Source organism: Rattus norvegicus, chromosome 14 (assembly GCF_021556685.1).
Source record: "Rattus norvegicus strain SHRSP/BbbUtx chromosome 14, alternate assembly SHRSP_T2T, whole genome shotgun sequence".
Lineage (NCBI taxonomy): Eukaryota > Metazoa > Chordata > Mammalia > Rodentia > Muridae > Rattus > Rattus norvegicus.
Window position 1 is genome coordinate 32,418,005 of NC_141547.1, and position 22,142 is coordinate 32,440,146.

The 22,142-nt window shown below is 46.9% G+C and overlaps 1 protein-coding gene across 3 annotated transcripts; it reads right to left on the reverse strand.

Annotated features, from left to right (window-relative positions):
• Nucleotides 1-406: 406 nt before the first annotated feature.
• Nucleotides 407-14,820, reverse strand: Srd5a3 (steroid 5 alpha-reductase 3). 3 transcript variants are annotated; one of them, NM_001013990.1, is given in 7 exon segments: nucleotides 585-1,137; nucleotides 1,353-1,401; nucleotides 2,341-2,475; nucleotides 5,841-6,038; nucleotides 6,544-6,579; nucleotides 8,429-8,571; nucleotides 14,545-14,777. In NM_001013990.1, coding segments are annotated over 7 exon segments (837 nt in total). In that variant the 5' UTR covers nucleotides 14,766-14,777; the 3' UTR covers nucleotides 585-1,082.
• Nucleotides 14,821-22,142: the final 7,322 nt, after the last annotated feature.

A 22,142-nucleotide genomic window follows, 5' to 3' on the forward strand; every position in this document is an offset into this window, starting at 1 on the left:
AAAACCCCCATGTACCTCAGCTAGTAAGCAGTATGCTCAAGTTTTTTTTCTCTTACGGCTGGCAGCTGAATTCAGAGCCTTATCTACTCCAGGCAAGCCTTGACTATCAAATTGCACCTCAGCCCAGAAACTATTCCACTGCAGGAATGTGGAGGTTTTCCTGTTGCTGGGACAACGGTATGTTCTGTTCTTTCTTGCTTCAGGCGTTCACCCCATGCCTCTGCTTCCCAAGGACCCGACTGGATTTACTATAAGCTTTACTATAAGCTCTCTAAGGTGTAGATTTACTCCTAGCTATCCTTTGGATTTTCTCTGTAGTTGAAACGGACCCAGGAGTATGTGAACACAGTAAGGCTGGAGAGAGACCCCTTCCCTTCCATGTTACCCAGTCCAGGGCGTGTATGTATACATTTGTATAAAAAATACTTTATTTCTCCATGTTTTCAGTACAAATGTCCAAAGAGAATTCCATCAAAGAGGTTTTCAAACTTGTTACTAGGTTGGCTGCAGGGCAAATGAGGCAGTGGGGATATAACTGGAGAGACTGGTGAGAGGTCGCAGAATGTTAACAAACTCCAACAAACTCCTTTCTCCTGGAACCAGTGTTCTCACCCTGTACATTCGTGTTATTTTCGGAGGTTCCTGTTTTTATTTGGCATGTAACACATTAAAAACCTATGACACCACAGAACTCAGTGCCGTTCACTGTTTCCAAAGCTATCCCAGACACAGGTAACCTTTTCTTTCTTGTATGGTGGGGGAGAGAGGTAAAGGGGGAGAGGGGAAGGGGGAGGGAGAGGAAGAGAGAGCAAGCCAGGCATGCATGTGTACTTGCATAGCTGTTCATACTCCTGGTTAGTGTGGCAGAAGCAGTTTGGAGACACCCGTTTACATCACCCTGACATTGGTTAGTTGGTTCTGTAAAGCTCTGCTCTACGGAAAGCAGACCCTGCAAGCCCAGGTCTGCCGGGAATGTCTTCTCCAGGAACAACACCTTGCTCGGTGAACACTGTTGTTAGGCACTGACATAGACCAGCGACAGTCGGTCAAACACTCCTGCAGAAAGTGTACTTCAGCCTGTCTCAGCGTCTCGAGGAAGGGAACCTGTCACCTGGGCTGCGCTCTTCACCATAAAGCCTGTTCAAAACAAGAACGGGAGGAAAGCTTTTCTATGCTTTGGGTAGGACACAAATGTGCTTTTGTAGAACCTGTGGTTGAAGAACGCAGACAAGGCTTGGCTGAAGAAGACATAGGTCACCACCAGCCACCAGGTTACGTTGTGGAGCCCGAAGGTGACAGCCATGGAGATGTAGATCATCAGCTCTGCTAGGTAGTTAGCAGAAGACACATACTCGAACCAGTCTCCAAAGGGGATTCTGTGCTGGCAGTGGATGACCACACCTGAAACGGAAGGGCAATGGCCTGTTACCACTTCACTTCCGGAATCTCGGACAGAAACTCTACCGAGTATCAAATCCTGTCACGTCCCCACTGTCTGTCAATGTTAGCCAGGCATGAGTGACGCATGACTTTAATTCCAGGGCTTGGGAGGCTGAGGCAGGAGGAGCTCTGTGAGTTTGAGGTCAGCCTGGTCTTTCTAGTGAGTTCTGGGATGGCCAGGGCTACATTAAGGTGACCCCATCTCAAAGCAACAGCAATAAGAAACCAAAACCAACCAACCAACCAAGCAGGAAAAACCAAAACCAAAAAACAAATCAAAAAACACAAAAACCCTCGGCTCGGGTTTTCCTATCAATTCCCACAAGCACACAAGGGCTCAGATGCCAGAGTCAGGAGGCATGAGTTCAAATCCTGACTCTCCCAGTTGATCACTGTGTGACTTCACGTAAACTGCTGGATCTCACTGTGCCTCCATTTCTACAGAACACGACTAATGCAAAATGTGCCCTGATGCGTCAGGCCAGGCTAACTCAGAGGCCAAGTGTCTTTCCTTCAGCCGGGGTCATGTGACTCCATACTCATATGAGTTTTCCACATCCCACCAAATGCATGTGGGCGGTGCTGTCCCCAGAGGTGGGAACAGGACAGAATCACAAACTGTCAGCGCTAGATCTGGCAGGGAGACCAGCCACCTCATTTTACCAAGAGGATCATGATTCAGAAAGGTGTTCAGAAGTGAGTATTCGATTTCGCTGAGGGAGGGAAGGAAGGAAGGAGGGAGGGAAGGAAGGGGAGGGAGGGAGAGAGAGAAGGAAGGAAGGAAGGAAGGAAGGAAGGAAGGAAGGAAGGAAGGAAGGGAGGGAGGAAGGAAGGATGGGACAGAGATAGCCAGCCTCTGAGGGCGAGAGGCCATTTGAGAGGCTCCAGAAGACACCTCACCTTTCTTATTTCTCCTGAGATTGCTGAGAATGACGTGGCACTTATACTGATGGGCAGAGGACCAGAAGAACATCATCATTCCCAAGATGTGGAACCACCGAGCTTGTAGCAGTAGATTCTTCCCCAGAGCGTACACTGTGGGAATCGGAATTGTCACATTAGCCAGTACTACAGGGTTGCCGAGTTCCAAGAATTAAGTCACCGTGTCATCCTTCCATAATGGCCTCTGGACAGAAGAGCTGCTTCTCAGTCTCTGCAGCTATGGTGGTCACAGGCAGAGACTGCAATGACATCCTCTTGAACATTCTTCAAGTGCTTCTGGAGCTAACTTGGTCCCCCCTGAGTGACTTACTGTGTGGTGTGCTTTATGAGTCTATGACTGAGCCTTCTTGTCAGCGTTTCCCATGCAGAAAACATTCTCTATAAAGAAATGTCTCTCTGAGCTGCCGCCCAGAGCCTGGCCAGGGAGATCCTCAATACAGAAAGCTGAGCTAACCCAGGCACGGTGGTTACATGCCTGTCATCCTAGTATTTGGGAAGCTGAGGCAAGACGATCATGAGTTCAAGGCCAGCCAAGTACATGGGAGTTCAAGGCCAATTTGGACTACAGACATGGGAGGGAGTGGGAAGAGGAGGAGGGGTGAGGGAGAGGAAAGCACGTGTGCCCTGCTCAGTTCTGGCTAGCAGAGAGATTTCCTGAGGTAAAGGGTGAGTGGTCTCTCATAAAGAAAAGAGAAATTTAAACCCTGAGAAGAGCAACAAAACAATGCCCTTTCTGGATCAGAGAACCTAGCCTGATGCTGTTCCCAAAGCAGAAGTGTCTGTAGCACAGCCTTCCTTTTGACATGGCACCAAGAAGGGAAGGCAGGCTGCTGAAGAACTCGCAGGGCAAGCACTGGCTCTGGGAAAGTAAATGAAGTCCTTACCGTCATTAGCAGGATTGACTTCCCTGTCTTAACTGAAGAAGCAAATGCTATCCACTGAACACTGGCCAAAGCCTGGGGCCCTGAAGCTAAGGCAAAGCCCTTAAAAACTGTTTAAGGTCACAGCACTGAGGATCACAGTACTCTACACAGAGACCCTCAAGTGGGAGTCAGGGGTCACCTGGAGTCAGCTGGAGCCAGAGTTAATGGCTGACAAGGATCCACCAAATTCACCTATGGCAATTTCGGTTCTAAACCCGGTTCTTCTGGGTTACAGACACTCCTTACCCTTGCATAAGGACCCTGCTAGATCTGTCTGTGCCCTTGATCACTGACACAGGTTCTGAGCTCAGAAAAACTCAGTCGAGGGGACTCAGGCCCAGCGGACACTCGGAACTACGGGATTTCTACCAGGTCCTACAGACAGCAAATGCAGCTTTTCCTATGGCGGAGGTGACCCCTGACTTGTCTTTTTGAGATAGGGTCTTGCTGTATAGACCTTGCTGGCCCGGAATTCAGTACACGGACAAACCTGGCTTTGAACGTGAAGTGATTCCCTCTCTACCCTACGTACTGGGATTATCAGTGTGAGTCACCTGTGTGCCTGGCTGACACACAATCGGGGCAGGTGCTCTCCCACTTAAACCCCTCTTCAGGAAGCTGCTTCTTGTCAGTGTTTGGTCTCCACAGTAAGGGGAAGTAACAGCATACTGGGGAATACAGTCATACTGCCCCAGTAACTCCAGGTGACCCCATGAGGGGTAAGCAGCTAAAGTGAAGGCTGTTTCGCAAAAGAGTGCTTAGGGAGATATTTTTTGTGGGTGTCTTTTAATGAGGTGGAAGGCAGAAGCTGGGCTCCAGGCACAGAACAAAGTTCAGAAAAGTGATGTAAGGCACTGATAGAAAGAAAGCAAATGAGCAATCAAGGAGTCTGGAAAGTTCTCTGGCCAAACAGCCACAGCCACAGATGACGGCTGTGCATCCGAACGCCATGGGGGAGATCTGCGTGCGAAGACTGACTTGATTAATGATCAATATGGATTTTTTTTTTTGGTTCTTTTTTTTCGGAGCTGGGGACCGAACCCAGGGCCTTGCGCTTCCTAGGCAAGCGCTCTACCACTGAGCTAAATCCCCAACCCCCAATATGGATTTTTAAGTGAGAAGTGTCCTCTGCAGGTTCAAGGATTTGAACGCTTGCTCTCAAGTTGGTAACCCTGTTTGTGCAGCCTTGGAGGGAGCACAGCACTCGAGGTGAGCCTGGGACTGTACAGCCTCTCGAGACTTCCTGTCCTCTCTTTCCGCTTCATAAATGTGGTTGAGATGTGACCTCTCAGCTCCCTGCTCCTGGCGGATCGCTGCCACGCCCACCTGCCTGTGATTCTCAGCTCTCTGTGACTGTGAACCAGAATAAGATCCTCCTTCCTGGGCTGGGGATTTAGCTCAGTGGTAGAGCGCTTACCTAGGAAGCGCAAGGCCCTGGGTTCGGTCCCCAGCTCCGAAAAAAAGAACCAAAAAAAAAAAAAAAAAAAAGATCCTCCTTCCTTCTGGAAGTTGTCTTGGTCACAGTGCTTTATCACAGCAACCAGAAAAGTAACCAGTACAATAGAATCTGAAGGAATTAGAAGAGAAGCTGAGTGAATAGCTGGAACCAGTAAATAATTCGAAAATCGAGGAGCTATCTGGGCCATATGCCTACCTTCTTTCAAATAATCCTTCCAGCCTCAGGAAGTGTATTATAGCCACAGAGCAGACTTTAAGGAGCACTGTGAGACTGAAATCAAACAAGAAAAGGCTCAGTCACTGGTAGTTGTTTCCAACTACTAGATCTCTGTCTCAACTTATGACATATGGCATGGGAAGAGGGTCCCAGAAGATCCGGGCTGAAAGCCCGCGCTCCAAGATCAAGTTAACCTCCAAACATTCACCCCAATCACCCAAGAGGATAAGAGGTCTGTATTATCTGCACACATGTTTATGAAGCTGACATTCACACACAGAATGCAGCTCCCTGGCTTCCATGTAAAACACCAACTGACTTCACTTCCTTCTCATACACAGACGTTGGCTTCCCTCCTCCTGGCTGGAGAGCACTGGGAAACCTTAAGGCAAGTTTTCCTCTTCCCTCGGGCTGCCCCATGTGAAGAAGGGCTTTGTTGTGAGGGCAGCCATCCCAAGAATTGATGTCAAGAACAATTTGCATTCCTTCTCCACATCAGAGCTAATTACCTCAAGTCCCTTTGTCTCATTTTCTATGATTTAATACCTAATAGTGACTTCTCCCCCTCCCCTTCTCTATACCCCTAGACAACGGGGCTCTGCGGGGGCCACTTCCTTTGGTGGCCCTTTCTTTGGAGTCTGCCACCTGCTGTTCAGAGCTCAGCCCTACTCCCTCCCTCCTTCCCTCTAGATCAACTCCACACAACTTAACTTCCTTATCCTTAAACAGCCCCAGGAATGATCTGTACTTTCCTATTGCCCCTGAAGGCTGATGTGAGCATCCCTAGGTTTTATTGGTCACAGTTAAAGTATCTACCCATTGACACGATGACTTTGGAAGCTATTGCAAGGGCCACTTACCGTTCTTGTCATTCATGGGCACTTGGCTCAGTACGGTCAGGCCAACAAGGACATAGTAGACCAGCCCGAAACAGTACTGCACGACGTGAATGGCCGTGTTAGAGAAGACGCTGACGTAGAAGCACTCGAAGAGTCTCCGAAGACTATGGACCCAGAGGAACACCAACACTAAGAAGGTAGACAGAGCCAGCTCGCCTGCTGCAAAGCAGGAGAGAATGGGACACGGTCAGCGTCAGTGTCTCCTCAGGATTAAGTCAAGGGTTGAGTTTACCCACTGCGCAACCTAAGACCAGAGTCAAAGGGTTATAAAGACCATTTGGACTAACACCTTCCTCTTTCAAAGTGTAAGGACACAGGCCGACTGGGTTACATAGTAAATTAGTGGCAGGGTGCTGGGAAGGGAGATGGCACTCATCTCTAACTCCCTCATTTAAAAGCCTTCCAGAGCACAAGGGCATCACCATGAAGGGTGGAGGCACTTAGGACTCAGGGTCCGTGAGTCTCTAGTTCCTGTACTGACTCCTGAATGCAGATGGTCAGGGAGAGACCCATGTTGATGTTGGATAAGTCCTATCTGGTAGGACCCCCGGTCCACACCCACCCATCAAGGCACAGACAGAGGCAGGCATTAAACAGGTGAATATTCTTTTCCAGACTTAATTAATAAAGGACAGAAGTTGGAGTTGAATAGGGAGGCACTTGCCTTGTATCCGAGAAGCCTTGGACTCCATCCCCAGGGCTGCCAAAGGAAAAACAAAGGAGAAATGACATGCTTGGAGAGAAGAGTGACTCCATGACCCACCTTCCTGCAGGTCTGTTATTAAGGGTTCCAAGGACACAGGAACAAAAGCTCACTTTTAAAATAGTATAAGCTCTGGTCCCTCTTTTTAAAAAGAGTAACGCAGACATGCACGCGCGCGCGCACACACACACACACGCACGCACACACAGAAAGGACACAGACAGACACACAGACACACACATACACACACACGCGCGCGCACACACACATACACACAGCAAGGACACAGACACACACACATTCACAGACACACACAGACAAACACACACAGACACACTCACAGACACATACACACTCACAGACACATACATACTCACACACACACTCACAGACACACACACACAGACAAACACAGCAAGGACACAGACACATACTTACAGACACACGCACACACACTCACAGACACACACAGAGACACATACACACTCCCAGACACACACACACTCACACAGACACACACACACAAACACACACTCACAGACACCCACACAAACACACACTCACAGACACACACAGCAAGGACACAGACACACACTCACAGACACACACACACAGACACACACACATACACACACACACAGCAAGGACACAGACACACACAGATACACACACACAGCAAGGACACAGACACACACAGACACACACAGACACACACAGACACAGACACACACACACACACACACACACACACACACACACACACACACACAGCAAGGACACAGCCTGTTGAGATTTTATTACCAGGAATGACTGGCATCCAGCTTAAGAATCTGACCAGCACCCCATAGTTTTTCTCTCTAGTATGACCCTGTCCTGAGGTTAAGGACTCCATTCTAACCTCTATCAATATAGATTCGCTTTGCTCTTTGTATTTTAAGTAAATTAAAACCCAGTTTTCAATTCTTTATGAACATGTTAAAACAAATAATAAAAACTCCTCAAATCTAATCTTCTAAATACATAGACATGGTAAGCAACAAAGGGACACATGCATATAAACACAGTAAGCAACAAAGGGACACATGCATAAACATGGTAAGCAGCAAAGGGATACATGCATAAACATGGTAAGCAGCAAAGGGACACATGCATAAACACGGTAAATACCAAGGGCATGCATGCATTAGGACCCCAGACCCTTCTATAGAGACTATCACTGCTAGTCAGTTTCATTGTTTAGCCAAAGACTCATGATATAACATTTACCCTTAATTTTAATTGATTTATTTACTCTCTTGAGAGCATGTGGTATTTGTGTATGTGTGTGTGCGTGTACGCACGCACCAACTCGTAGGAGTCGTTATTTCCTCCTTCCACAATGTGGGTCCTGCAGATGCACCTTGGATCACCATGCCCAGTGGGAATGCCTTTACCTACTGATCTACCTCACCAGTCCCCAAACCTCTCTAAAAGTTTACCGAAAAGTAATTTTCAAAGTCAAAGTTCTGGGAGCCGTAAGGCATGATTCTGGCTGCAGCTGTATAAATGATAAATGTGTCCTTGCAAACTTGAGGTGTTCCCAAAGCTTCTCCAGTCTGTGTGAGGCCGTCTCCATAAGATTATCACACACTGATAACATCAGAAGGGGAACAGCCAGTCCTGCATTCAGCACAGGCTTCCGAGACAGCAGACCAGAGCCTGACCCTGGGCTTGGCCACAGCTCACTGAGGACTGGGGACCGACTACCATGCAAATTCTGTCTACCCTCCGCTTACCAGACCTGCAGAGGGACCCCATGGGTGAGAGTATGGGCAGGAACCAGGAACAGGAGAGGGAGCCAAATTACCTTGGAACTGCGTGACCCCAAGAGTTCTGAGCAAAGCCCAAAGCCAGCTTGGAAACGGCGCTCCCAGGAACAGAGACTGAGACAGGAACCAGAGCAGGGAGCCATTCCATAACACTGAGACGACGTAGAAGTGAGAAAAGTACCTGCAACAGGACGAAGAGTTAGGCAATGGCCAGTAAGCTCTACAAGCCCCAGGCCCCGCCCCCTCCACCCTCATCCCAGTTTTAAACAGAACCTGAATCCTAAGTGGGGGTAGGGGTGGGGGCGCATTTCAAAATGTGCTTCCGAATCATGAGACCCAATACATTGGAGTAGAAAAGGGATCAGTTAGCAACCTCTCATCTCTGGGTTACAAGAATGGTCCCCGGATTCTCACATAGGAACTAGATCCTCCTAACACCAGTGAGATCTGTGAAAGTTAGATCCCAAACTGGATCGCAGTAGTTGAACCTGGTTCTCTGAAACAGCAGCGAGCACTCTTAACTGCTAAACCCTCTCTGCAGTCTCATACGCCTCATCTAAAAATTTATTATCATTTCTATGCGTGTGCATGTACACGCGCTGTCGCAGAAGACCCAAGTTCGATTTCCAACGCCCATGTCAGAGAGCTCGTAACTTCAGCTAAGCTAGCAGTCAGTAATTCCCGTCCCCCTCACTGGGATTGCAAGTGCATGTGCCACGTCTGGCTTCTATGTGTGCGCTCGGGATCGAACTCAGCTCCTCATGCTTCTGGGGCAGGCGCTTTACTACCTGATCCATTTTCTTTCTCCTCAAACCTTCCAAATTAATTTTTTTATAATATGAAGAAGACTGCAACAATAACGCCAAGTGGTGACTCCTTATGAGTCTATTTCTCCGACTACTAAGACCATGGACCACCTATTTCTCAATGAATTATTTACAAAGCAAATCAACATAAAGGCACAAAACCGATTAAAGGAAACCAGCGATGCCAACTGAATGTAAAAGATGAAGTCAATATGATAAGACAAAATCACTTAAGATGCAATGAGGACCCCCGGGGTACTTGGTGGTGGCACACTCCAGCAATCCTGACTGTGCCAGTGCTGCAATGTGGATGTGGACTGCCTGCAAGTGGACACACCCACTGTGATGGTTTGAATAGATGTGGCCCCCATAGACTCATGTGTTTGAATGCTTGGCCCATAGGAGGTGGCACTACTAGGAGTTGTGGCCTCGTGGGAGTGGGTGTGGCCTTGCTGGAGGAAGTGTGTCAGGTCTCCTGTGCTCAAGCTACACCCACTGTGACACAGTCTCTCCTTGCTGCTTGGGGATCAATATGTAGAACTTTTGCTCCAGCACCATGTCTGTCTGCCTGCTGCTATGTTTCCTGCTATGACGATAATGGACTAAGCCTTTGAAACTGTAAGCCAGCCCCAGTTAAATATTGTACTTTATAAGAGTTTAGTGCACACGACGTCTCCTTACAGCAATAAAACCCTAACTAAGACTTCCCTTACTTAATAAAGCATACATCCTAAGTCTAAACACTCCACATGAAATTAAAATCTTGCAGGAAAATGGATGGACTTTAAGCGAGGAAGCTCGCTTCCAAGCAGAGGGAAAGGCTACCAAGGCCCGGAGAGGGTTTGTGCTGGGTGTACTCCATCTATGGCTCCCTTGTGGCTCTGTAAACATAACCTGGAAGAGAGGGCAGAGGACACCGAACCCTGTAAGGATGCTGCCTTTTGTACTGAACCCTGTAAGGATGCTGCCTTTTGTACTGGGGAATCCATCTAGGCTTACCAAAATAAAGCATTTTTTTAAAAAAGAAAATCATCATTCGATCCTTTCCGAAATTTCAAAATATCCATGTGGATATTTTGAGAGGGGCCGGGGAGATGGCTGAGCAGGAGTTAAGAGCACTGGCTGCTCTTCTAAAAGACCAAGGTTCTCTTTCCTTCTTTCTTTCTTTCTTTCTTTCTTTCTTTCTTTCTTTCTTTCTTTCTTTGTTTCTTTCTTTCTTTCTTTCTTTCGTTTTGGTTTCTATTTGTGGTCCTAGCTGTCCTTGAACTTCTTTATCTCCACTCCCCCACCCCTGCCACAGCCTCCACCACTACGCCAGTTGCCTCCCTCAAACTGTCCTGGCCAGATGCCAAAAATGTGCACAGGGAAAGCCAATAAACCTGTGATCTGGGAAAAAAAAAAAAAAAAAAGACCAAGGTTCAATTCCTAGCACCACATGGTGGCTCACAACCATCAAACCCATCCCGTTCCAAAGGATAAGTCTCCCTAGTCCAGCCTCCAGGGGCCCCTGGCATGCACATGGTGCCCAGACATATATGCAGGCGAAATATTCCTAAACAAAAAGGCAACGAGACACACTTAAATGTCCGTCAGCGGGTGGCATAGAGACTGTTTACTTGTGACATAAAGGCTGGGGCCTGGGAGCTAGCGGGAGAGGCAGGATCATGAAATTGCATCTTCACAACTATTCTATGGTTTGCTTTCTTTGCACCTGGGAAACCACGGGTTTCTTATCCAAGGGCACAGCGGTGGTGGCAGTTGGCTCCGGATGCAGCTAGAAAGACTGGTGTTTAGGTCACATGGTTGCTTCTCTGCCTGCAGACGAGGCTTGCCTTAAATTCTTTTCCTAGCCCTGCCATCACACACAGCCAATTTATGGGGGACCTACAGGCAGGCGGATCAGTTGTTTCGAATGAATTTCCGAGCTATGCCTCACAAATGGCTCAGCTACTTCTGCAGTGGTTTGTGTCGATACACATCATTGTTTTTTAGCCTCACATTTTGTTCTGCTGACCGAATGTCTTCATACAGGAAACACTTTTGAGTCTTTATGGGAGGTCCTGTCTCTTGCTTGTCTTTAAAGACTCAAAAATGCAGATCCTCAAATCCCCACTCCCTTCTGGGCTAAGACACACTCCTTTTTTTCTCCTTCTGTAACCTGCTTCCTGGAAGTGCCGTTTTCCAAGTCCTGGGAGTAGGGACACAGCAATCTTTATGGCTGTACATGGTTTGGTGTGGGTACTCCTTTGACCAGCAACCACTTGGGTAATTATTATGGGCTGCGGCTGAATGCAGGGAGGAAGAAGGACTGTTGACAAAGGCCCTAGCCCTTTCTCGAAATGTTACCACGAGCGCAAGACATGTGGAAGATACTAAGAAGATCAAGTTTATGGACATCTAGGTAATCCACTTATTAAAGTCAAGCTTATGCCATAAGGAACCCATGCATATCTTGAGTAGTGAATGATGAGATCTCATGGTGAATGATCACTGGTTGTTCTGTGGTTATAGAAACAACACCGTTTCAAGGAGTCTTCAACGGTATTGAATATAGTATATTCTACCAAGGCTGTTGTCCTGTGTCCTGTCAATGACACTCATAAATAAGGAAATGCTAACTCCTTAAATGCAAGAGGTTGATGACTCTAAATATGTAACCCATGTATCCAATCCACAGATCCCCTGATGCTTCTGATGTTCCTGGTAAGACCCGGCAGCCTCTGACCCGCAGAGGCCGGTTCAGTGATAATATTTTCCATAGACCATGGAGCTATTTTGAAATGTTAGAAACAAGCGTTTCTATCTGCTGTTGATGCCAAAAACAATGAGATGCTTGGTCCTGGGTATTTACTTATACACTTTTCCTGGGGATTGAATCAAAACAAGAAAGCAGGTGTTGCAGATGTCCAGTGTTGTGTGTGGTGCACACCTTTGATCCCAGCACGAGGGAGGTAGAGGCAGGTGAACCTCTGTGAGTTCCAGGATAGCCATGGCCATACCCTGTTCCAACAAAAACAAAAACAACACACAAACAAACATAAACAACCCCAAAACTCAACAAACATTGGGTCCCAGGTTGGAGAACAGAAAACAACATTCCAGGAACTGACTTAGGTTTTACTCTTGCTTCCTTGGGAGAAAATAATTACAAACACAATGACCTAAATACTACCATGTGTGCAGACATGGGGCTCAGCGCTGCCTGTTTGTAAGTGTGGACATCACCAAGCTTAATATTCATTTTCACTCCTGACGAGTCATTACACTTCGCACAAGGAGAAACTACTCAAAAATATTTAATTCCTAAGCACATTAGCTAAGGTTATCAAATACTATAAAATCTGGATTAACCAAGATATTACAAAGTGCCTCCCTCTGGGGTAAATCCCCTGCCATTTGATTTTTCAGACATGATTCAGGTCTGCGTGGTGCAAGAGCTTGCCAAGGTGTCAACAGTCCCGCATCTTACGAAGGTCTAGCCTCCACCCTCACTGGTACAACCAGTCTGAATATGTGCACACGGGGATGAGAATGAAGATGGTGACAGGTCCCTCACTGGTCTGTCACGGGGACCAAAGGAAGAAAGGCTTTCGGTTCTTTTTTTTTTTTTTCCGGAGCTGGGGACCGAACCCAGGGCCTTGCGCTTCCTAGGCAAGCGCTCTACCACTGAGCTAAATCCCCAACCCAAGAAAGGCTTTCAAGTCATTAGCCTCCACTGTGGTAGTCGTCTCTAACTCACTAATTATTATTTCCCCATGATGAATGTGCTAAACACAATGTCAAGGGAGATACTCTGGAAACAGGGAAGTGAGAATCTGGCAATAGGACGTTACTTTACCCAACCCCAGTCACCCCCCTTTTATATAGGGGGAGGCGGTCATTACAAAGGACACTGTTTTGATGCAAGTTTTCCCGTTTTTGTTTTTTAAATCTTTGTCGAAATTAAAAATGCCTTCCCTTATTGACCTGGATTTGTTGGACCTTCTCTGGTACTGAAGAAAAGAAAAAAGTCAATGTAGGAAAACAACAACAGCCCCATCACCTCAGAGCACCTGAACACCACAGGAGTTCTGCTCTAAGCTCTGGAAGAAGGAAAGAATCACTCTTTCCCAATGCTGTAAGAATTACAGGAAGTCAAGTGTTACAGGGATGAGTACAGGGAAGGCACACCTCTTTCTTGGCTGTTGCATAAAGACAGACGAGTACAACAGCTGAGGAGACAGAATGGGGAGAAGTGATTTTTAAGAGTGCTTTGAAGTCCCTGGATACTACGGCCTTTTTCTTTTTCTTTTTTTCACTTCCTTCTTCTCATACACAGCTACTTGTCTTCTGGTTTGTTGAAGCAGTAAGTCAGACAACACTTGCCACAGGACCTTTCTCAAAATCCAAATTGCTATATAGTATAAGGGATACAGGCCAATCAAATCCAAGGACAAGAGGATGGCAGGATCCGCTCCTCTCCTTAAAACTGAGCCTCTAAGGAAGAGTTCTTCCGGGCCTTATCTCTTTACCATTCATTCTTCACAATGACATGGGTCTCAGCTCTCACACTGAACCCCTAGATAGACCTCCTCCAATAGCCAAGAGAGAGCTGGGGCCAGTTGATAGTCCCACCGCCATCTGCAGAGGTGGGCAAAGTCTACAGATTTCGAAAACAACTTAGATGACTCCATCAGAACCCATCACATTCCTTCAATTTCAGTTCTAAACGCAAATGCACGATGCATTTCACGGAAAACGACACAGCTTTACTATCTAAAATAATAACTAATAGAGTAGTTAAGATGGCTTCTCCATCTACACACTGAATTCAACGTGGAGCTAGAGAGAGAGAGAGAGAGAGAGAGAGAGAGAGAGAGAGAGAGAGAGAGAGAGAGAGCGAGCGCGAGCAAGCAATGTAGCAGGTCTCACATATTCTCAGTGGAGTCTATATGAGCATATGAGCCCCGGAAGAATTTAGTATTTCACAACTTGGTGACTGAACCTTCTGGGATGGGGATGGGATGGGGCATCCCGGGCCAGTTTAACAGCGCACTTGTGGAGATGCAGGATGTCAGCACAACTCCGGGGGAGCACCCTCTGGACCTCTTTCTTGAACTGGGACAGGTTGGGCTGTGAATGGGGAAATCGAGGAAGAACTTGCCTCCATGTCCAGGAACTTCCTCGACCTCAAGTTCTGAGGAAAGGAAGCGGAAAACTGGGGATAAAGAAGCTAGGGCGGCTCCCTGGGGCCCCGGCCAACATTGAGATGCTCTGTCACTTCCGGGGACAGCTCGGGGCAGCCCCTGGCTCATGTGCCCGCGCCACTTCTATTGCCCCCTGCCGGGCGCGCCCGCCACCGAGGTTACCTCTTGGGGACGTCGAAGGCCCTGCAGACGGCGGGGCGCCGCGAGCCGGACTGCTTGGTCTTCCCGTAGCGGATGAGGTCCTGGAAGAGCGCGCAGCTCGGTAGCAGCCTGGCGGGCGCCAGCTGCAGCAGCAGTGCGAGCAGGAAGGCGGCGGCCAGCAACAGCCACAGCGCACGCAGCGGGTTCAGGACCGAGAGCTCGGCCCCCGCCCAACCAGCCATGGCCGGGGAGCGGGCTACGCACGCGCGCCGCCGCGCCGCCCTCCCTCCCTCTCTACCTCCTTCCCTCCGGCCTCGGCGGCGCGCTTGGCCGTGACGCGGCTCCTGGGCGGGACGCGCGGCCCCGCCCCGGGCTAGGCGCTTCTTTGCTGTTTGTGCTCCTGCTCACCTTGGGCAAGCAGGCTGCGCTTTAGACTCTTACTGCCTGTAATCTAATTCCTAGATGCAACTTCAACTTGAAGTTCTGCAGGAGTATGCAAGAACACGTGCTACTGTACAAGTCTTAAAGAAATACGTTACACCTATTTATAAAGTGGAGTAGGAATATGCCAAGAGGTATGGGTGAAAGCCTAAGACAGCTTGGGGAAATTGGTTCTCTCCTTCCACCATGTGGCACATGGGGCAATCCAACTCCGGTGGTCAGGTTCTCACCAGCCCAAGTTTCTGTAAACTTTGATTGACTGCGGGATACTGCTGTGAGAAGGTATAAAGAGAAATTTTGGTTGAATTCTTGGCTGAGTTCACAGACGGTCCCCCAGGAGTCAAGTTCTGAAGAATCTTAGTACCATGCTGGGCCCCCAGTAGCTCCAGATTCATTAGCTTACTCCAGATGGGGGTCACTGTGTAAATTCAGGGCTGACCTCTGGAAAGGCCTTGGAGGGAATTTTAAGCTTTGTCAATTGTAGGTTGGATCTTGGAGTGGAAAAAAAAAGTAATGCCCTCCACGGACATAAGTTTTTCATTCATCTGCTTCATGAACAAACTGTTTAACTAACTGTGTCTGCTGCCTATACTGCTGGGAACGAAAACACAAGATTTGGAAGACTCATTGGCTTGAGTCCAAGGGTCAGTGGGGTGTATGTGTGTGTGTGTGTGTGTGTGTGCCTGCGCACTTGCACTCTCGAGGTCTTCAAAACCTCCCTTCAAGAATCTGGGGCTTGCTCTGATGCTATCTTTCAGGGATCAATGGAAAACACCATCACATTGGATGAAAGCCTGACAGGTGCTTAGTACTATTTCAGGCTATGGGGTCCCAGAATAACACAGGCTACTCACAAAGGAGGAAGCAACTTGGGATCCAATTGCACCCGTATAATACAAGTCTTTATCATAGCCTTGTCTCCAACAGAAAAACGACCACACCCCTGAATACACCTTGATGTCTTTAGCCAAGTTATGGTACACTCACATTTTCTCTCTTTAAAAAATATTTATTTCTAGATTGTGTGTGTGTGTGTGCATGTGTGATTACAGGTGCCTTCAGAGTTCCCAAAAGAAGTCAGTCAGATCCCCTGGAGCTGAAGTTACAGGCATTCGTGGTGGTTTGAATGAAACATGTTCCTCCTTTATTAGGAGAGGTTGTAGAACTTCGAGAACAGGGAGCCTTACTGGAGGAAGTCCGTCCCTGAAGACATAGACTTGCCCCATTTCCAGTTCACACTTCGTGCTTCGTGTTTGTAGTTGAAGGTGTGATCTCTCGGTGTCTTAGCTTTCTACTGATGAGATGGCTAAAAGGAACTTGGGGAGGAAAGGGTGTTTATTTCAATCTCTTTCCGTGTCACAGTCCAAGTCGCTGAGGAAAGTCAGGGTGGGAGCTGGAGGCAGGAGCTGAAGTGGAAGCCATGGAGGAGTGCTGCTTACTGGCTTGCTCCTCGTGGCTTGCTTAGCAAACTTTCGTATTCAACTCAGGCTAACCTGCCCAGGGGTCTCCCTGCGGGACTGGGCCCATCCTCATCAATGATCATTATTAATAATTGAGGGATTTTCTTAGTTAAGCTTACTCTCCCCAGTTATATAACTCTGGCCTGTGTCAACTTGACAAGAGCAACCAGGACACTCGGGGTCCTGCTCCAGCCCCTACTACCCTGCCTCCCCTGACAGCATGGGCCCTTCCTCTGGAACCGTGGCCAATGATTTCTTCGGTAAGTTGTTTTTGATCATTGTATTTTACCACAGCAACAGGAACTATTACTACTAATACAGAATCAATTCTCATCCTCTGCAAGAGCAGTATTTATCTTAGCCATTGAGCCATCTCTCCACTCCCCACTTACTCGGTATCAGTAGAATGCCATGTGGCTGTTGGCGTGATAGCTCTGGAGACTGAGCACACAGAAAGCTGACAATGAAAGGTTGTGACCACACTTTCCCAGGGGAGACATAAACACAGCTACTCACCCCAGGTAGGAAACCCATGTTGAACCAAAGTCCTCATGACACCACAGTCTGATCTCGTGAACTAGTGAGATTTATTGGGTTATTATTAGGCTGGATCTGTGCTTAACCCCTGCCCAAGCTAGGAAACCAGGTCTGCCCTCCTCCCCGCAACCCCGATCACTTGGAGAAAATTCCAGGCTCACATGTCATCACTGCTCTGAGAGGGCCTAAATTACTCTATTTTAGAACAGGCAGTCATGTTAGGCCTTAAGCTTCCTTTTCCCAAGAAAGCAGTCAAGGCTTCTCAGAAAAACCACAGATAGGGGTCACTAATCAGCAAGGGCCCTGACATTAGCTAAGCCCAAGGGCTGAGACAGTTCTTGGAATTTATCTAAGGCCTGACCCAAAATGGTAAAACTTATATAGCAAATAATTAAAATGGTACTAATGTAGCCACTGCTTACCTAGCCATTCATATTAAAAATGACCTAACCATCCCCAGAATTCTCCTATATGTGCCCAAAAGAAGCTTGCAAACTCTCCCCAGGGTCTCCATTTTGTATAAACAGCTGACCCATGAATGTTGATTGCTTCTGTAGAGTAAGCACTCTTTGCTTTTGCATACTATTTAAGTCTGGGGTTTTCCTTTAGTGACTCGTGGGCCCTTACACCTTGTCTCCCTGCTTCTAGCAACCCACCCAAGAATGTCTGCCCAGGGCCTCAGTTTTTGACCATGTATGGGCACAGTCCAGCTCCTAGCTGACACGTCATTACTCCTCACCTATGCTCTATAAAACCCTCTTGCTTGAGTCTGAGTGGTGTGTGACTTCGGAGAACCCACAGAGAGTTGCCTCCTAACAAACCTGCCTCCATATACTTTAATCTGGTATAATCTGACTTATATCTGCATCACTGAGAGAGAAAAAACCTCTCAGTCACTTACAGAAATATGGGTTTCAGAGGTTCAGGCTGTTACCATCATGGAGAGAAGCATGGTAGCATCCAGGCAGACACTGTGCTGGAGAAGGAACTGAGAGTTCTACGTCTTGATCTGAAGGCAGCAGCAGGAGAACCTGTACACCACACTGGCTGTAGCTTGCGCATAAGAGATCTCAAAGCTCACCCCCACAGTGACACACTACCTCCAACAAGGCCACACCTCCTAATAGTGCCACTCTATAGGGACCAAGCATGCAAATACATAAGTCTATGGAAGCCATACCTATTCAAACCGTCACAGTGGGTAAGGAGTTACTTATAAGATCAAAAAATCGGGTTCGGTCCCCAGCTCCGAAAAAAAAAAGATAAAAAAATGACTCAAAGACAGTTGCATCACCGCAGCACACTCCAGGGCAGAGGCAGCTCACACAGTTGTGGACTTGGAGTACACTGCACACCCTGCAGGCGGCTCAATAGGTTAGAGGTCCAAGGGCCTCAGCTGTTTCTAAACCTTTTGTAGGGGGCTGTGATGATTTCTGCATCTTCAACACAGCTGGTCTGCTGCCAGAGTTATCTCTGCAGTTTTTCTTCTCTGAGAGTCTTTGAACTCAGCCTCCTGAGGGGGACTTTTGCTTTTATTGCTTACTCTGACAGGGAGGGGCCTAGTGAATTTAGTCAGTTTCAGGAACTTCCTGAAGAAGCTCTTTTGAGTTGCTTACTTGCCTGCTTAAGAAGCTTCCTGCAGAAGGGAATGTTTAATTGTGGAGAAAACTGTTATGTAACAGATGCTTAAAATTGCCACACACTGTTGGGGTTCAGTCTGTAACTATGTATTGTAATACCAAATTCTATCTCCCAAGGTCTAGTTGTCTCACGGGAGTGAATTCTCACATATATCAGCTTTTGTTGTGCAATCCTTGCTCCTTAATATTAAACTATTGGTTAATAAAGATGCCTACAGCCTATAGCTGGGCAGAAGAGAGATAGAAAGGGCTTTGGTTCCTGGGCTTGGGTCTGAGGAGAGACCTAGAGGAAGAAAGGAAGAGGAGGAAGGAGAAAGGCACCATAGGGAGGTAGATCGTGAGACTATGGCCACGAGGGCCAGCCTGATGGAGTGCAGCAGACCAGGCTGAACCTGACAAGTGATATCTTGGGGTTACTGACAGGGAGGTAGACAAACTAGCATAGAGGGTCAATATCTGCCCAGCCCTAATGCTTTAAGGCTTTAAGGGTTTATATTAAAACCATAAAAATATAATGGTTTTGTGTCTTTTATTTGGGAACTAAATGGTCTAAGGTGGGATCGGAACCCCCAAATAAAATTTACCATAATACTATGGTGCCCAACTTACAGCAATTAGAACCCAAGTCTATAGAGATCCAGGTGAATGATGGGGGAAAAGTCAGGCTTGGTCTTTTTTAAAAAGAACAAAAGCAAAGCAAAGCCCGAGGACACAATAGCTGCAAAGTCTCCCAAGCTCAGTACAATTAAACCAGAGAGAGTTAGGCCTGAAGTGTCTGACCAGGGCTGGCATAGGCAGCACCCGAAGCTCTGAGCTATCTGAAATGATAGGACCGAGCTAGCAGCAGCACAAGGTACAAAAGAAAAAGCCCCAAGCATCTGAACTGGGAAGGTGTTAAGTGTAAAAGGGGTAAATTGAAATCCTTAGCGAGAGAGTTAGAGATTATAGTTTCTTTCTAGTTGTGGTCATCACGGAGCTAGTTACAATATGTCCCCTGATGACCACAGCGTTCTGTGCCCTCTGTAAGAAGAGTAAAGAAGCCTTAGGTAAGGGGAGAACTGAGAGGTGGAATGCTAAATCACCAGCAGTAAAAACAAAAGAATTAAAAAGGCTCTTCCCAATAGAAATAAGGAAATTTATGGCCGCTGGAACTTAGAGCTTGCTGGCTATGAAGTGTTTGTCAGTTCTTTCGGCTAAGGGCCACCAATATAGTGCGCCAACACCTAACTTCCAAGGAATAATGTTGGGGTATGCTGTGGGAAATTGTGTCTTTGTCCTTCCTCACATACCTAAGGCATTCTCTGATTGACTTTAATAAAAATCTGATGGCCAATTAGTTGGGCAGGAAGTGGAAGGCGGGACTTCCTGGGAGGGAGAAAGGAACTCTGGGAAGAGGAAGGAAAGCTTTTCCCCAGGAGACATGGGAGGAGTAGGGCATGCTTACTACTAGCCTAGAAGGTATACTTAGCCATGTGGCTGGATGGGGCTAGGTGGTCAGTTTAACTTAGACGACCTAGATGAAAGTCTGTCCAGCTAAGGCCTTTGGCTTTGACATATTAAAAGGTCTCTATGTGGTTATTTGGGAAAGGCTGGTTAAGGAACAATTGCCAATGTATTCATTTCCAGCATTAATATATACAGAATATTAATAATCATTTTTAAGATTTTTTTATTTTTTAATTTTTTTTTAATGTATGTGAGCACTGCCACTCTCTTCAGACACACAGAAGAGGGCATCAGATCTCATTACAGATGGTTGTGAGCCACCATGTGGTTGCTGGGAGTTGAACTCAGGACATCTGGAAAAACAGTCAGTGCTCTTAACCACTCAGCCATCACTATATCCTATTAATAATCATTTTAATTTACAGAATAATATGCTACAGCATGAAATAACATATCAATCTTTGATTATTTTTGTTTGAGTATTTTTGTTTTTTCCTAATTGCTTTAACTAGAAAAGATATTTTTATCGTTTGGTGTTACTAAAATACAGATTTTTAAAGATTTTAAGTAAATTCAGAATGTCGCTACAGTTCAAATTTGTTGTTTTCTAAATTAAAGACTTAAAATTAGGGGTTGGGAATTTAGCTCAGTGGTAGAGCGCTTGCCTAGCAAGCGCAAGGCCCTGGGTTCGGTCCCCAGCTCCGAAAAAAAAAAAAAAAGAGTTAAAATTATTCAGAATTGAGCAGGGTGGTGGTGGTGCACACCTCTGCCTTTAATCCCAGCATGCAGGAAACAGATAGGCAGATCTCTGTAAATTCTAGACCAGTGTGGTTTACACAATGAAGTCAGGGACTGTTGTGTTTTATAAAAAAAAAGAAAGAAAGAAAGAAAGAAAGAAAGAAAGAAAGAAAGAAAGAAAGAAAGAAAGAAGGAAAGAAAGAAAGAAAGAAAGAGACAGCCAGGACCAGGAGTATGTTTGGTGGAGGCACAGTATGGTGTGGGTGGGGGATGGAGGGGTGATTCTGAAGGCCCATGCTGAGGCGTTCCCCCCCCCCCCCAGCCACATGACAAGTATAGTATAGAACAGAGTTTATTTAGGACATGGGGAGGTGAGTTGAGGGAGTAGTAGAGACAGAGTAATGCAGAGAGAGAATAGAGGAGTAGAGGCTGGCCATGAACATGTGTGTGTATGTGGGGGAGACAAGGAGGGGAATGGGGAGTGAAGGGACAGAGGAGAAAGAAGGTAAAAGAGTAAAAGGACAAGAGAGCCAGAGAGTGAGGAGGGGGCAAGCAGCCCCTTTTGTAGTGACTCAGGCATACCTGGCTATTGTCAGGTAACTGTGGGTTGGAGCCTAGAAGAAATGCTAACATTCCCTCGTTTTGGTTTAATTAAAAAGGAAAAATTAGAAAGAGGTGATGGTGAATTAGGAATGGGGTCATCTTGATCTGTGTTACTGACTTTGAGGTGATGTCTCTCTGGGAAACCTAAGAAAATGGGGATGGGGATGTTGGTCCAGTCTCAGGAGAGTTGGCTGTTTCCTTTCCTTGCTGTCCAGGGTCTGTGGACCATCTGCAGATAGATAGGAAGGAACAGGTCCAGTAGAAGCATCTGTGTCTGTGAGAGAAGATTGGAGCATCTGTGGGTTGCTTCTCTGGAGCTGTCTTGTGTGTAGATTTTGAATAAACTCCTGGACTTGACAAGATGCTGAAATTCACACACACACACACACACACACACACACACACACACACACACACACACACGTAGAGGATAAAGCTAAGTATGTTTGGGAGAAAACATCTTTTCATAGGTATACATTTGAAACCCTTAGGTCTTTGGTGGTTAGGGTAAGGGCAGTAGGAATTTAGGCTTTTGTTTGGCAGGTGTCCTTATCCAGATGGAGTCTTGTTTGGTCCATGAGAGGGAGGTCTGAGTGGGTTTCCTGTAGCTTACAAGTTTACAAAAGAGATAAACTTGTTAACAACATGTACAATTTTCAAGATAAGCTTAGGGAAGACAAAAACCTTTTGTGGAGCAGAAGGAGCAAGAAGGGTTTTTTTCCCCATCTGCCTAGGAGACTGAATAGACATGAAT